This window comes from Nanorana parkeri, unplaced genomic scaffold, assembly GCF_000935625.1.
Source record: "Nanorana parkeri isolate BGI_ZX_2015 unplaced genomic scaffold, ASM93562v1 scaffold660, whole genome shotgun sequence".
NCBI classification, from domain to species: Eukaryota; Metazoa; Chordata; class Amphibia; order Anura; family Dicroglossidae; genus Nanorana; species Nanorana parkeri.
In genome coordinates this window covers 833,966-846,803 of record NW_017306928.1, presented here as the reverse complement: position 1 = coordinate 846,803, position 12,838 = coordinate 833,966, and the positions used below count along the sequence as shown (strand labels likewise).

General features: G+C 40.6%; 1 protein-coding gene across 1 annotated transcript in view; it reads left to right on the top strand.

Moving 5' to 3' along the window:
- The first annotated feature begins 3,169 nt into the window (after positions 1–3,169).
- Positions 3,170–12,838, top strand: part of CACNA1E (calcium voltage-gated channel subunit alpha1 E) — a 280,243-nt gene continuing 270,574 nt past the window's right edge. The window contains 2 exon segments of the mRNA XM_018563377.1: positions 3,170–3,180; positions 3,287–3,553. Coding sequence (XP_018418879.1) covers positions 3,288–3,553 — 266 coding nt within the window. The 5' untranslated portion in view covers positions 3,170–3,180; position 3,287.

The following is a 12,838-nucleotide window of genomic DNA, read 5'->3' as shown; positions in this document are numbered from 1 at the left end:
AGTACCCGATCCTCCAAGTTGGTTTGCTCTTAGACCAGTCCCTACAGCCTCACTCCCCCTCTGCTGCAGCGGTCTAAGGTCCTGTGAGTCATCACATCCAATACACTATGTATAGGACGTGAGGACGCTGAGGGACATACCATCGCTGCACGCGTGGAGGAGACAGTCTGGAGGCAGCGCTGCTACAGCCGGCTGGCTCGGAGGATCAGGTGAGTTTCACTTTGTTATTTTTCTCCCTAGACCAAAATGAAGTTAAACCATGCAGTGCTAGGGGTATGCCTGCAAGAGTTAATAACATTTTTGTTATCTTTGAGTGATAACAAAGATATCAGAGACGTTAAAAGTAGAGGAAGGTCGTGAGTTACTCGCCCCATATACAATCAATGTATTGATTACAGATTACAGAGAGCAAGGATTCCTTTGGCGTCACCCAGTTCCTAGGAACTGGGGGTGGGGGGGTCTTCCAAATCATACTCAAATGGCATTCATCTCAAATACTAAAAACATAAACTTTTATTTACAACCAATTTGCAATCAAAACCACATTACATTAAAATCTGCTGGTCAGGGTTCCACATAATGAATCAATAGCCCCATATCAAACATGGTTCCAGATACTGTATGTTGAAATAGCGATGTTATATTATTGGTTCCTCAACATGATTTACCAATTTTAGCGAGTAAATGAACAACTGCTGAACACTGTGCTGATCTTGTATTGGACAGGAAGTTCAGGGAAGAAGAACTGAGAGAGTTGGAGCTGTTTGGAAACATCATGACTGTAAGTGCTTGGGCAAACATTTAAGAAATGCTTTCCTGGACAATGTATATTTGTTTGATCTGGATTTATTGTTGAAAAAAGTTTAAGAGTTTAAAGTAGTATAAAACTCTCAAACTTTTTTTCAATAATTAATCCCGATCAAACAAAAATACATTACCGAGCAAAATATTTACAGCTCCAACTCTCTCAGCTCAGCTTCCTTGAACTTCCTGTCCAGTGTAAGATCACAAGGGAGAGCGCAGTCTCCAGCAGCCATCCATCTACTAGCTGTGAGAAATTAAAGGGGAAGAGGAAGAGGAAGAAGGATCGGGAAGTGACTTGTCTTGCTGTGTCTTTGTTTGTAGAGACATAACCAGGTTACTATCAGACACAAGGTTAGCCCCATAGGACCATGCAAGGGAAAAGAACTAAGGCAGTACCCTAAAACAGCATATCAGGACGAGTGCTCAGGGGACCAGCTGATTCTACAGGAAATTAAAATGTTTAAATAAGAACTATGTGGTATGTATTTTTCCCCATAGTTCTCCTAAGGGTCATGAAAGGACATAAACTAGCGTCCTCCCGTCACCCAAAGCTCAGTATATCGCGAGCTACAGCTCGCGGTATACTGAGACCGCCGCAGCCGCAACGGATCCCGACATTACTGTCGAGATCCACCCAGTTGCGTGAGTGACAGCTGGCTCTGCCTATCTAGAGGTAGAGCCAGCTGTACCCACCCCCTCCCCCGTCCGTTCCGCCAGTCAGCACTTGGGGGTCAGAGCGGGGAGTATCCCTGCAGAGAGCCGTGAGTGACAGTCACGGCTCTCTGCATGGAGATGATCGATAAGTGAGCGAGGGACGTTATGCGTTCGCTCACTTCCCAATCTATTGAGCCCACGTGTGACAGTTTCATTGTCACACGTCAGCTCGCACTATAAGGATGAGTGATTTCACTCACCTCATAGTTCTCCTTTAAATTTCAAGGAGCAGCATCCACTGTAGGTGATTTAATCAGCATTGGAAATAGCCTAAAAACCTTTTGACTTTATTATCACTTTAATACAGCTTTAACTATTCCCTAAAATCAGTCTTGTCTAGAGATACAATTTTAACACACTTGCATGCCTAAAAGCAAAAAAAATACTTTTTAACACCTGGGACTCTTCCTCATCAACTTGTTTACATTCCATTGCAGAATGTATTTCCTTCTGGTGTCAAAACATGTCTGAGCCGTTAATGACTTGATTTTATTAATACAAACTGATTAGCAGGCTGGCTTTATCTGGGGTAAAAGTTGTATTAAGAAAGCACTGGGAGAGTCAATGAGAGAAAGAAAAAGAGAATGAGAGAAAGACAAAGAGAATGAAAGAAAGACAAGGAGAATGAGAGAAAGACAGGCTAGTAGCTGTGTTTGATACAAGGCAACATACATTATAGTCTGCACCTTCAATTAAAAGAGATGAAATGGGTGGTGGTGGTTGGGGGGTGTATGCCTGTACTGTGCTGTATCCAGGAAGAAGTCATTTAGTGTGTGTGTGTGTGTCTATGAGAAGCAGAGCTGCGTTTTGGCACCAGGACATCTACATGTAAATTCTGGCTGCAAGGGGAGCAAGACACTAGCTACACCACGCATGTAGGATATTTGGGGTGCTACTCTTACGCTTGCTGTACCCCACTTTCTGAGTTACAAGGCATGTGCTCATTGCTTTATACCTTTAATCCTGATTCTTTCCATGGCTTCTCTGGTTCGCATTGCCCATTTGAAAGTGATTTCCTTATGTCTGCTCTCCCCGCCCAAGGCTGCCAAGGCTATTTGGCGTATCCTCCTATGTAGAGCCTCTTCCCTTGTCTTTTGATCGTTTGTTTGGCTTGTATCTGCTCAGTGTGTAGTCATCCCCTTGCCCTCCTGCATGTGGCTCGCCAACACAAAGCTTCATTATCAGGAAGTTCACCGCCTTGGCAACAGATCGCTGTGCTGCAGTGCTACCTGCCCATTGCCTACACTCCCTCTTTGAATGACATGCTTATTTTTTTGTCTTTCTTGCTGGGGGCTCGGAGAGGAGAACTGGGCACAGCGTTCCCTATTTTCATCCCCCCGAATTGATTGTGGGCTACACGTGATCTGAGCCGTTTTCACAGCGTCGCCGGCCCCCCTGGGCTTTGGGACGTGTCCTTATGTGAATAGGATCTTGTTGCTTCCCCAACTCAGTGATCATGCACAGATCTTCATGTGTGCGCAGTGCTGCTCCGCTATGTGATGTCCATTCGGGCTGCAGAGTGCTAATGAATTAATCAGCTGGTTTGGCTACCACTAGCTGATCCATATTTCTCCTTGTAGTTGTAATACACATAGGATTTGCTTGGATTTATTGCTGTTTTAAGGCTGGGGTACAGTCATATACACTCCTCTTCTACACCGAGTGAGTATGCTGTTACTGAAGGCTCTTTGATACCCCTCATTTGTGACCCCCCCCTCCCTCCATGGATTACCTCTGATCTCCTGTCTTTTTTTTTTTCAACTTCCAGGATGGCTCGTTTTGGAGAGGCGGTGGTTGGCCGATTGGGGTCCGGGGATGGAGGATCAGAGAGGAGTAAGACTCTGCAAGGGTCCCCGGCTGCCCCGCTGGGGACCCAGGCAGCTTTCAAGCAATCCAAAGCCCAAAGAGCAAGGACGATGGCTTTATACAACCCCATACCAGTCCGGCAGAACTGCTTCACCGTGAACAGGTCGCTGTTCATCTTTGGAGAAGACAATATCATCAGGAAATATGCTAAGAAGCTTATCGACTGGCCATATCCTTTTCATTTCTTTTTTAAATGCAACGTGGAAAAAGCCTGGTTCATGGTGGGATACACTGCCCCTGGAAAGGTAGGGGTTAATGCCCCAGTATTAAAAACTCAAATGTTGCTGCTGATAATGGCAGCATATTTAAGTCATCTGCTTGAAACTGTAAGGTAAGAACGTTGAATTGTGTACAGAAACAATGGAACGGTATGGTAAAAATCTCATAAAACGTTTGCTTGTCTAGGATCGTAGAGGGGGGGAGGGGGGGGGTGGTTGGTAGGATGTTGAACAGTTAGGAGTTGGTAGGACTATCTGTCCTAAAATTGAATTGAGAAAGTCAGCTGTCCCCCGTCTCCCTCCCCCTTGAAGAGGAGAAGTTCGCCTGCCCTGTTCGCCTGTATGAAGGATCTATGGCAGAGGGGCGGTGGGCTCCCCCTCTGCACAGCCCCCCTTCTTCTTATCGCAATGATTAATTATTAAAAGACTGATGCTGACAGATCCCCTTTTCAACAATGCACCATGATTTCTTTTACAGCAGCGATGACAAATCGTCCCTCTTTTCAGATTAAATCAAGCCTGCCAACAGGTGTAAAATGAAAAGGAAACATTAGTTAGATTTGCTGTGCGTGCAGAGGATTCTATTATGGGGATTCGATGTTTGAAAAGCTACCAGGAGAGCCCGCCCGTTTTCAGCACCATGGACAGCAACCGGTGGAGTGTAGGGTTCAGCACCACGGACAGCGAAGCCATTCTGAGCTGCCAGCTTCGTCTGAAGGGACAGTGCCCATGTTTGGACAGTTTGTCCTGCTTGGCACCAAAATGGAAAATGTCCCATAAATGAGGGCAAATGTTTAAATTAAATATGGCCTTTGCTATTACATTTGTGCATGCTTTTCAGGGCTGAATCACTATACTTCAAAATCTTATTTTAATAAGTTAAGAAAAGTGCAGTGACCCAGAGCAAGCTATTTAATCATTCACTGATCTGACAACAGCATGAAGAGCTTTCATAGGGTGCTGTAGGTTCCTGCAATCTGTACAACATTATGGTCATCTATATTGCTTTGCTGAATAAGCCCCATTTGTTAGGTATACATTCAATTCTTATAATCATTCAAATGTTGGCTTTAGAATTACTGTGTAACTAAGGACATTATCTGAAATGCATTTTTTTTAGTTTGAAAAATAAGACATAATAACAGATATATTATGGAGGGTCCCCCTATAGCAACATGTTACTGATGAGCACAAATAAGCCAGCTTGAAAGCAAAGTGTTACTGGAAATGCATTTAAAAAAACCTTCTATGGCATTTGGTTATCCATACCTCAGCCAGCCTTCACTTCTGTTGTTAAACCAGATTCTAGCATTTCATGAGCACAAGAGCTGCTTTTATCAGACCTGAGACTGAAGACAAAGTTTATTGTGGTCTCCTGGCTAATAGAAGTATATGGAAAATGCCACAGAACAATTATATTAGACACATAGATTATTGCCTATAGCAAAGATTACAACCCTGGCCTTCACTTTTACACCAGGACAATGTGCATGCTTGTGGCTATGGAGAAAGGGAGTAGAGAAAGCCTGTAGACATCCCTGCATTGGCCTTTCTTGGAAGAAAACAATAGCAAATGGATGGGAAAAATCCAACCCAGCCAATCAACTCTCTTTCCTAGAAGGCTTGAGGAGGGGGATGCCTGTTGTGGTCTGAATTGGGCAAACATTCCCTAATATTTATAGGCACCTGTAGTCATATATTGTTACAGGTATTCACAGTTGTCTGTATTGTACTTACTACACAGATAAGATGCTTTAAATAAAGGAAGCTTGATGAAATGCATGTCAGTGGTTCAGTCTTATTTAGGAGCCCCAAGAGGTTAGGGAGTGCAAGGCAAATGCTCTAACTTTTACACCTGCTCTGATGAACAGTTTGATGAAAAGCTTGTTAATTATTGATATGATATTGCTCTTCACAGGCTATTCTGTTTGAAGTCCTTAAGGACATATATTGATAATCAGTTTGATAAAAAGGTACAGTTCAGAGGCAGATACAATTATCCCTCAATTCCACTGTGCATCCTATGGTATTTTAAACTAGTTTAATTAAATTAATTTCTAGGAAGGTTATGCTCCTAAGAGTGGATTTTAATAGTGTAATACACAGAGCAGTGAGGTGCAAGAACAATTTATCTTTAGTAACCGATCAGGTTAGCTTTCACTAGGCTCTGTATACTAAACTGCTCAAAGCTGTTATTTGGTTGCATCTTCCAATATTACATTTTTGCACAAATATTTGCTGTTTTATAAAATCGTAGCAGCTTATTTAATGCTCTAGTCATATGGAAAGTGCAATTATCCATAGCAACTAATCAGATTTCAGTTAATTGTAGCCGGATCAGTGATACATGATTGCTGGTTGGTTGGCTTTCTGTCTTATTAAATAAAACCATGTATGCTTCACTATCTTTCCATCATTTCTATCACTCTAACCATTCTATAGTCCATCTGTGTAACATTTTATAGTATGGTGTTGTAACAATAATTTAAATGTAGTAGTGTCCATTGCTTTGACTGGTCCGGGAAGTTCAAACCGTGTCTAATGATGAACAGGATTAATACAGCACAGTGTACGTAGTTCAAAATCCCTATAATGCTTTATAAATCTTTGTTACACATGTGAATGCAGAATATTACTCAAGCTAATGCAGTAACTAGTGTAGTTAAGTAGTTAAATATACCATTTTGTATGTTGTTCAGTCTTATTCCAGTAAGTCTATGTGAAAATGGTTATTGAATTAATTGTAGGCCTCATATTGTTTTTTTGTGCATTAATGCATTAACAATATACTCTCAAAGTGTTTGTATAGTTGTTTATATGCAAACCATACATTCCATCCCAGATGCTGCTCAGTGCAGTCAAAATATGTATTATATGCAACCATTGAAATACATTTGTATATAGTTACATATATTTATTTACTGACTTTAAGCAGATATATGGCGTTAGTTTGCCTAGGGCTCTTTTCATGCTGCTTAAGACATACCGATATGTTGTCTCAGAGCACCCAATCCCTTCCTCAACCTTGCACACTTGGGATTTTGGTTGTTGCTGCCACTATGACCCTTTACGATACTTTAGTACTATAGATACTTCTTTCAGCAGCAAGAAGCACTAGAAGAGGCCACGAGGCAAGGACCTTGTTAAGTGTCTCACCTGCTGGGTACCATCTGGGACAAAAATTTAAGCTTGCCTTATGAATAGAATATCCATGAGTCAACCCTAACCTCATATGTCAGAAATGACTGGGCAAATGATTCCGTGGCCTCTTTTCTTTTGTGGGTTGTGGCAGCACCAGGGAACTCAAGTGCAGAAATATTGTCATTGGTGATTAAAATAACTAGGGGCCAGCCAAAAACTGAAATTTCAGACCCTTTTCATTTCAGCTACCTAGAATGTACTGGAGCTGGCACAGTGCAATGGTATATAATGTGAGGGATTGCATAAAATATACATTAATGTGGCTATTTGATTGTGAGTTATCTATTGTAATGAATCGCTGCCTTCCTGAAGGCTTCATATTAGGACTAGTATTGCGATCATATGGGCAATTTTGTTTAAAGCAACGTGTGAAAAATAAATATAAGCTCACTCAGAGCACATTAGCATAGAGCAGGCTGGGATTGCAAATATTTTGCCGTAGGTGGCAGAAGTGTAAGAAACATTTCACTTAGCCATTTATAGATGCACTATTCTTCTAAATTCCTTCACTTTCCGCTTGAATTTTAGGAAACTAATGCTGGATATAAATAATTGCGCTTAACACACCAGGGATCTTTATGTCCTCAAGTACTTTTAACAACAACAAGCTAAATTAAGGCAAAAAAGGCTTGGAATTGCTTTCTGTCTTTACCTAAAACAAAGAACAGTAATCACAGACTAATTTAAGTTAAGCATTCTTAACATGCTTGTAATCACAGTGAACACTGGGTAAAGAAAAAGGCATTGTTAATGAGCTCCTGCAGCTCTCCTTAGTTTGAAAATCTAGCATTGAGCTGTAACTGATGTCTTTTGCATTTATCTTGCACTATTTAGCACGTTTAGCTTTGGGCATTTATCGTGTCTTTGAGATATATGTGAGGTTAAGGGTCACCAGACTGTCTGTGATCACCATGGCTTGGCTGGAAAGGACATATATCATCATGAAAGATTGTACAACTCTGTGCTTATTTATTGCTTCTTGTGTAAGAAGTCTAGCTAAGAGCTATGTTAAGCATTGGTAATATGTTTGTGGTTTGAATAGAAACATACAAGGAAAATGTTTACAGGTATATGTATATAAGTGATTTGATATCTTAATTGTATAGTGTATACGAAGAGCAGACGATAAACACAAGAGATGAAAAAATGCACATAGGTTGACAAGCTGTATTGTAGATCATTGTCTTACAGTATATGAAAAGGCCAGCGGCTCTGTACTGTGACAGAAGGAATTAGTCTAAATGAATGTGTGTGCCATGTATACATGAATCAAATGGAAACCAGCTTTTAGAGTGTATCTAAACCCAAAAATCTAAATGTAATATTTTGCAGCCTACTAGTCCTTAAATGTGGTGGCTATATTAGTTTACTTTTTAGACTTTTTTTCCCCTTTATTGCTTCCTGTCTTAGAGTGGCTCCACTCTATGGAGGAGCAAGATACTTAGTGCATGATCATCACCATATTTCCATTTACGTCGTTCTTGACATTCTTATCTTTAGAACTTGTCTTATGCTTCTGCTCTTCTTTGGAGCTCACTTCTGCATGCCACTTAACTTCCCCTTAAATGCTTTCTTAAAATTTACCACTTAAAAACAAGTTTTCTAACTGGCCAAAAGCTGCAGACAATCTCTCAAAGTGGAACTGAACTCTGGAATCTGTGCCTACAAAAAGGCAGATGGAGGACAAAGAACTAGTCATCAGTATTGTCTGTGGTCTCCCAGCTGCTGAACTTTTCCCCATTATTCACTCATGGTGCCCTGTTGTTCACTGACTCTGTGTGGAGACGGCCATCTTGGTAGAGGCAGGACTTTTGTTCCTCACATTAAAGCCTCAGAGCAAGAAAAACAGAAAGCAGCACAGTAGTTACATCAACGGATCTCACTCCAAATGCCCTGAGACAAACAAGCAGAGGCAGCAGCACCTTAGATTTCAGACTGCAGATATACAGGCACTATCATGTACAATTACATGTACATTTTTACAGGACACTGCTTAAGCATAATTAACATTTTAAAGTTAACACTTCAAACCTTAACGTTTTGAGTTCAAGTCCCCTTAAGTCACATGGTCCACCACTGCTTTTTTTGTCCATTAGTTGACAAGGCATAAACTGTCTCTCTATATGGCTTACTCATTCCCTTGCCTCATGTTTCTAGCCCTTACTTCTAATTGTTAGCCTACATTTGCACCCCTATCAGGTTTTTGTTTTCTTGCATAGGTTTGTTTTGTGATTGTAGCTACATTCTGATTTACACCGCAAATGCCATTTACGGTCAGTTAATGCCAATCGGTCAAGTTATTGTTGACCAGCTTGGGCGTGATATGTTTAAACAACACAATGGAGAAATAATGAACTTGTGTATCCTATTGTGAGAAAGCTAGCTAAGACAATAGAACGCACTGTACACCCTTTTGCCCATGTATCTGAGTGACCAACTTACTCTTGAAACTTGATGTTTGTAAATTTAAACGCTGTTTGTCTACCGGAGAAATCACCCAAAATGTATACAGAGTCGTTTGAGCTAGATTCTAGGATAGGTGTTCGAGGGAAAAAAATCTGTTTGGGGAGTTAGTTGCGAGTTTTCTGCTCAACCTGATTTACTTTAACAAGAGACTGACATAAATTGATATTTATTTACACATACTAGCTATTTCCTTGGTGACATCTTTTTGCATTTTTAGCATCTCTCTACCATATGTTGTTGGGCGTATCCATCTGTTTGTACTTCAGATTAACTGTTGCTGAGATCAGGTAATCACTCTAAATCCATAAAATGTCATGTGACAAAAAGTAATGATATTAGATGATTTGAATAAAGAAAATCAGATCATATCACTCCAGTTTTTATTGATTATTTGAACATGTATATTCTGAAATGTCAGATGTCTCATATGTTTATTTGTGGTCTGACTGCAAGTTATTACACCAGCTTGGAGTTAAGGATAAATGTTGCCTAATCATACTTGCCTGAGCACAGTAGCCACATAAAAACAGTTCCGATTTTGGTTTTCCATTTGTTGTGGCCAGGAATATTTTATTTGCAACATAAGATGATATATAAAATGTTGAGTCCCACATAAAGCAATTGTTGCCTATGGCCATCCAAAATAATTCAGCTTTATATTTTCTAGTGCAGCTTAAAAAATTAAAACCAATACCTAACAGATGGTTGCGGGTAACCCTAATCTTTTTGCTTTGTTCCTAATGTTTACCTTCTGGGGAATCTTTCCCCATTTATCATTATTATACAAATTAAAAAAATGTGACACAAATAAGAGGGAGTAGAACAACTAATACAGGTGCATAGAACATTGCCAGTGGCTAGCTATATAGCAAATAAATGTTCAACAACGAGATAACACACACCCTGGGAAAGCTGGGTCCCAAACATTGGTTACCCCATACCTGCCAACTGTCCCCCATTTGGAGGGACTGTCCTTTATTTGGAACCAAACCCCTCCTTCCCTCTTTCCTTCTCAGTTGTCCCACTTTTTGGTCTGATGTAAAGATATCTATGAAAAGGTGTTATTCTGCACTAAAACCTTTATCTTACCTCTTAATGATCTTGTTTGCTATTTTGAAAAGCCAGTATAAAGAAAAAGCAATGGTAAAAAAAAAAACAGTGGGATAAAATAACCAATCATTTTTGGCATATACATTCTTAATGGTCCACATAACTGTGAGCGTGGCAGGGGTGTATTAATTGGCCAAATAAATTGTGCCAAAAGGTGTCCTTCTTTGGGGCGCTATGGTTACCCACTAAAATTTGCTCCATCTTTACACTTTACCAGTTCTGCAAGTTCCTTAAAATTTTTGTTACATACACTAGATACACATTAGGCAGATGCTAACCCAGGGGTAGCAAACCTCCGGCCCTCCAGCTGTGGTGAAACTACAAATTCCATGATGCATCTCTCTTCGGGAGTCATGTCTGTGGCTGTGAGAATCTTGCAAGGCCTCATGGAGTTTGTAGTGCCACCACAGCTGGAGGGCCGGAGGTTTGCTACCCTTGTGCTAACCTTATGACTGTATATATTTGCATTGTTCTGAGATGCTGAACCCCAGGACAAGATTCAAACTTCTTTAAAAAAAAAAGCACCCAGAGATGTAGCAAAAACAGGACCCCATTGTGCCAAAATAGTTCCAACCACTATAGTTCTATGCTTCTTGCCATTCTAACTTTGTCAATGTTCTTTTTTTTGTCAGATTTCTTTTTTGTTAGGTTTTTCCACATAGTCATAATAAACTGTGGTAGAAATCAATGGGGGACAGTGAAAGACAAAAGTAGCAGAGGAGGTGGGAGCAAAGGTTGTCCTGAGTTCACACAATGTTCCTTGAGAAGTTAAAAAGAATATGGAATACAGCGCATGTATTCCCCACATTACAGCACTGATATTATGCGGGTAGGTTTGTCTGTTTGAAAAAAATAATTCCTCCACTAGAGTAAAGCTGCTGGTAACAATAGGATGTGTTTTTTACCAATATTTTTTTAGCTGTCAGAATAATGTTCTTTTCTGTTTTGACAGAATCGTAATTAGGGTTTTGCAAATCTGTCCGGGTTTGGTTTGCAACCAGTTTTGTGAATCTTGCTTGAAGTTCCTCATTGAAGTCTACAGAAGATCTAATCTAATCTTGTTATTCAATTCTGGCCATTTGTATTGTAAATAAGCAAGCTAATGATAAACAACGCATGGGAAGCCTGACACTGCCATGGGAGACATGTACAAGTGGCAAAATTGAAAAACAAATACATTCAAATCAGTCTTTCTCCCTACACAGAATTGCCAGCTCTCCTGAAACAGCTCTAACACACCCTGACAATATGACTGCTGTGATCCCACCCTTTTATACAAAGGGGGCTGCGTTATTAATTCCTTCATGTTATTGGCTATTTTGAGTTAGCTGATCATCGAAAAGGCTATGCACTGCAAAATAAGTTGTTTCTTATTCCTGGTGGAGAACCTGTTTCACAAACACCACCGTTAAACCCATAGTAGCAGTGAACCAAACCCCGATCATAATGATTGGTTTTATTGCCATGCATACCATTTTAACACTGTAGGGGCAGTATAAAGCAATTCTGTAGCAATAGACAGTCTTAAACTACACTTCCTTACCTATAGAAGGCAAGGCATGTTGATAACTTCATGAGCAATGTCCCCCGCCTTTCAGCAGTTCTGGAACCCCAAAAAAATCCCCCAAATAATAGTGTGTGAGAAAAGTAAAAATGTCTTATTGCCCATTTCCTCTAAGCCACAGTGCTTGGGATCTTAGCAGCCCATAAGACCCAACCACAGGTACGGCATGTCTAAGCCTATTCACATACTGTTCCTGGGATTGTTGGTATTTACACTAGCACGTATTTGGGCTCAGAAGTGGGGAATTGTCAACGTGGCAGCAGGTTAACATTGTTGGGCATTGCTCATCTTGATTGACGTGAATCTACATTGCTGGACAACATGATTGATGATGGATTTAATTTGTGGGAAATTGTTAATTTACTTAGAGGACTTTTTTAATGGTGTTTTTATTTACTTTTTCCAAAAACAATTGTGTATGAGTAACAAATGGTACTATGTACTCAGTACTCATTTACATAGGGGGTACAGAAATATGGGGGCCCCTTATTCTAAGGGGGTCTTCCAGAGTCCAATATGTTCCCCCATTCATTTTGGGGGACAGAAGGTCCTTACTGACCCCCTTTTTCTGGCTAGCCAGGGGTCTTTTATTAACTTTTAGGATGGCCTGGTGACGTTGACCCTCTGCTACTCCTATCGTAAATTATAGATTCCTGGCAGTTTCTGTATGGGCAGGGAATGCTGAATATCACCATTGACATCATACTGTATTTGGCCAATGATGCTGTCCAAGATCCCTGGCTAGTTTTTCAGACAGGATGGACTGTTTATGGTGGTTGTGCTACCACTGCTAAATGGCAGATACCTGCAGCTGTTTGTAAAAAAAAACAAAAGTCCTTATAAATGTGTTTGTTTTTTTTTTGCATGTGTCCCCCCCCCCCAGGGCCCCTTCCCG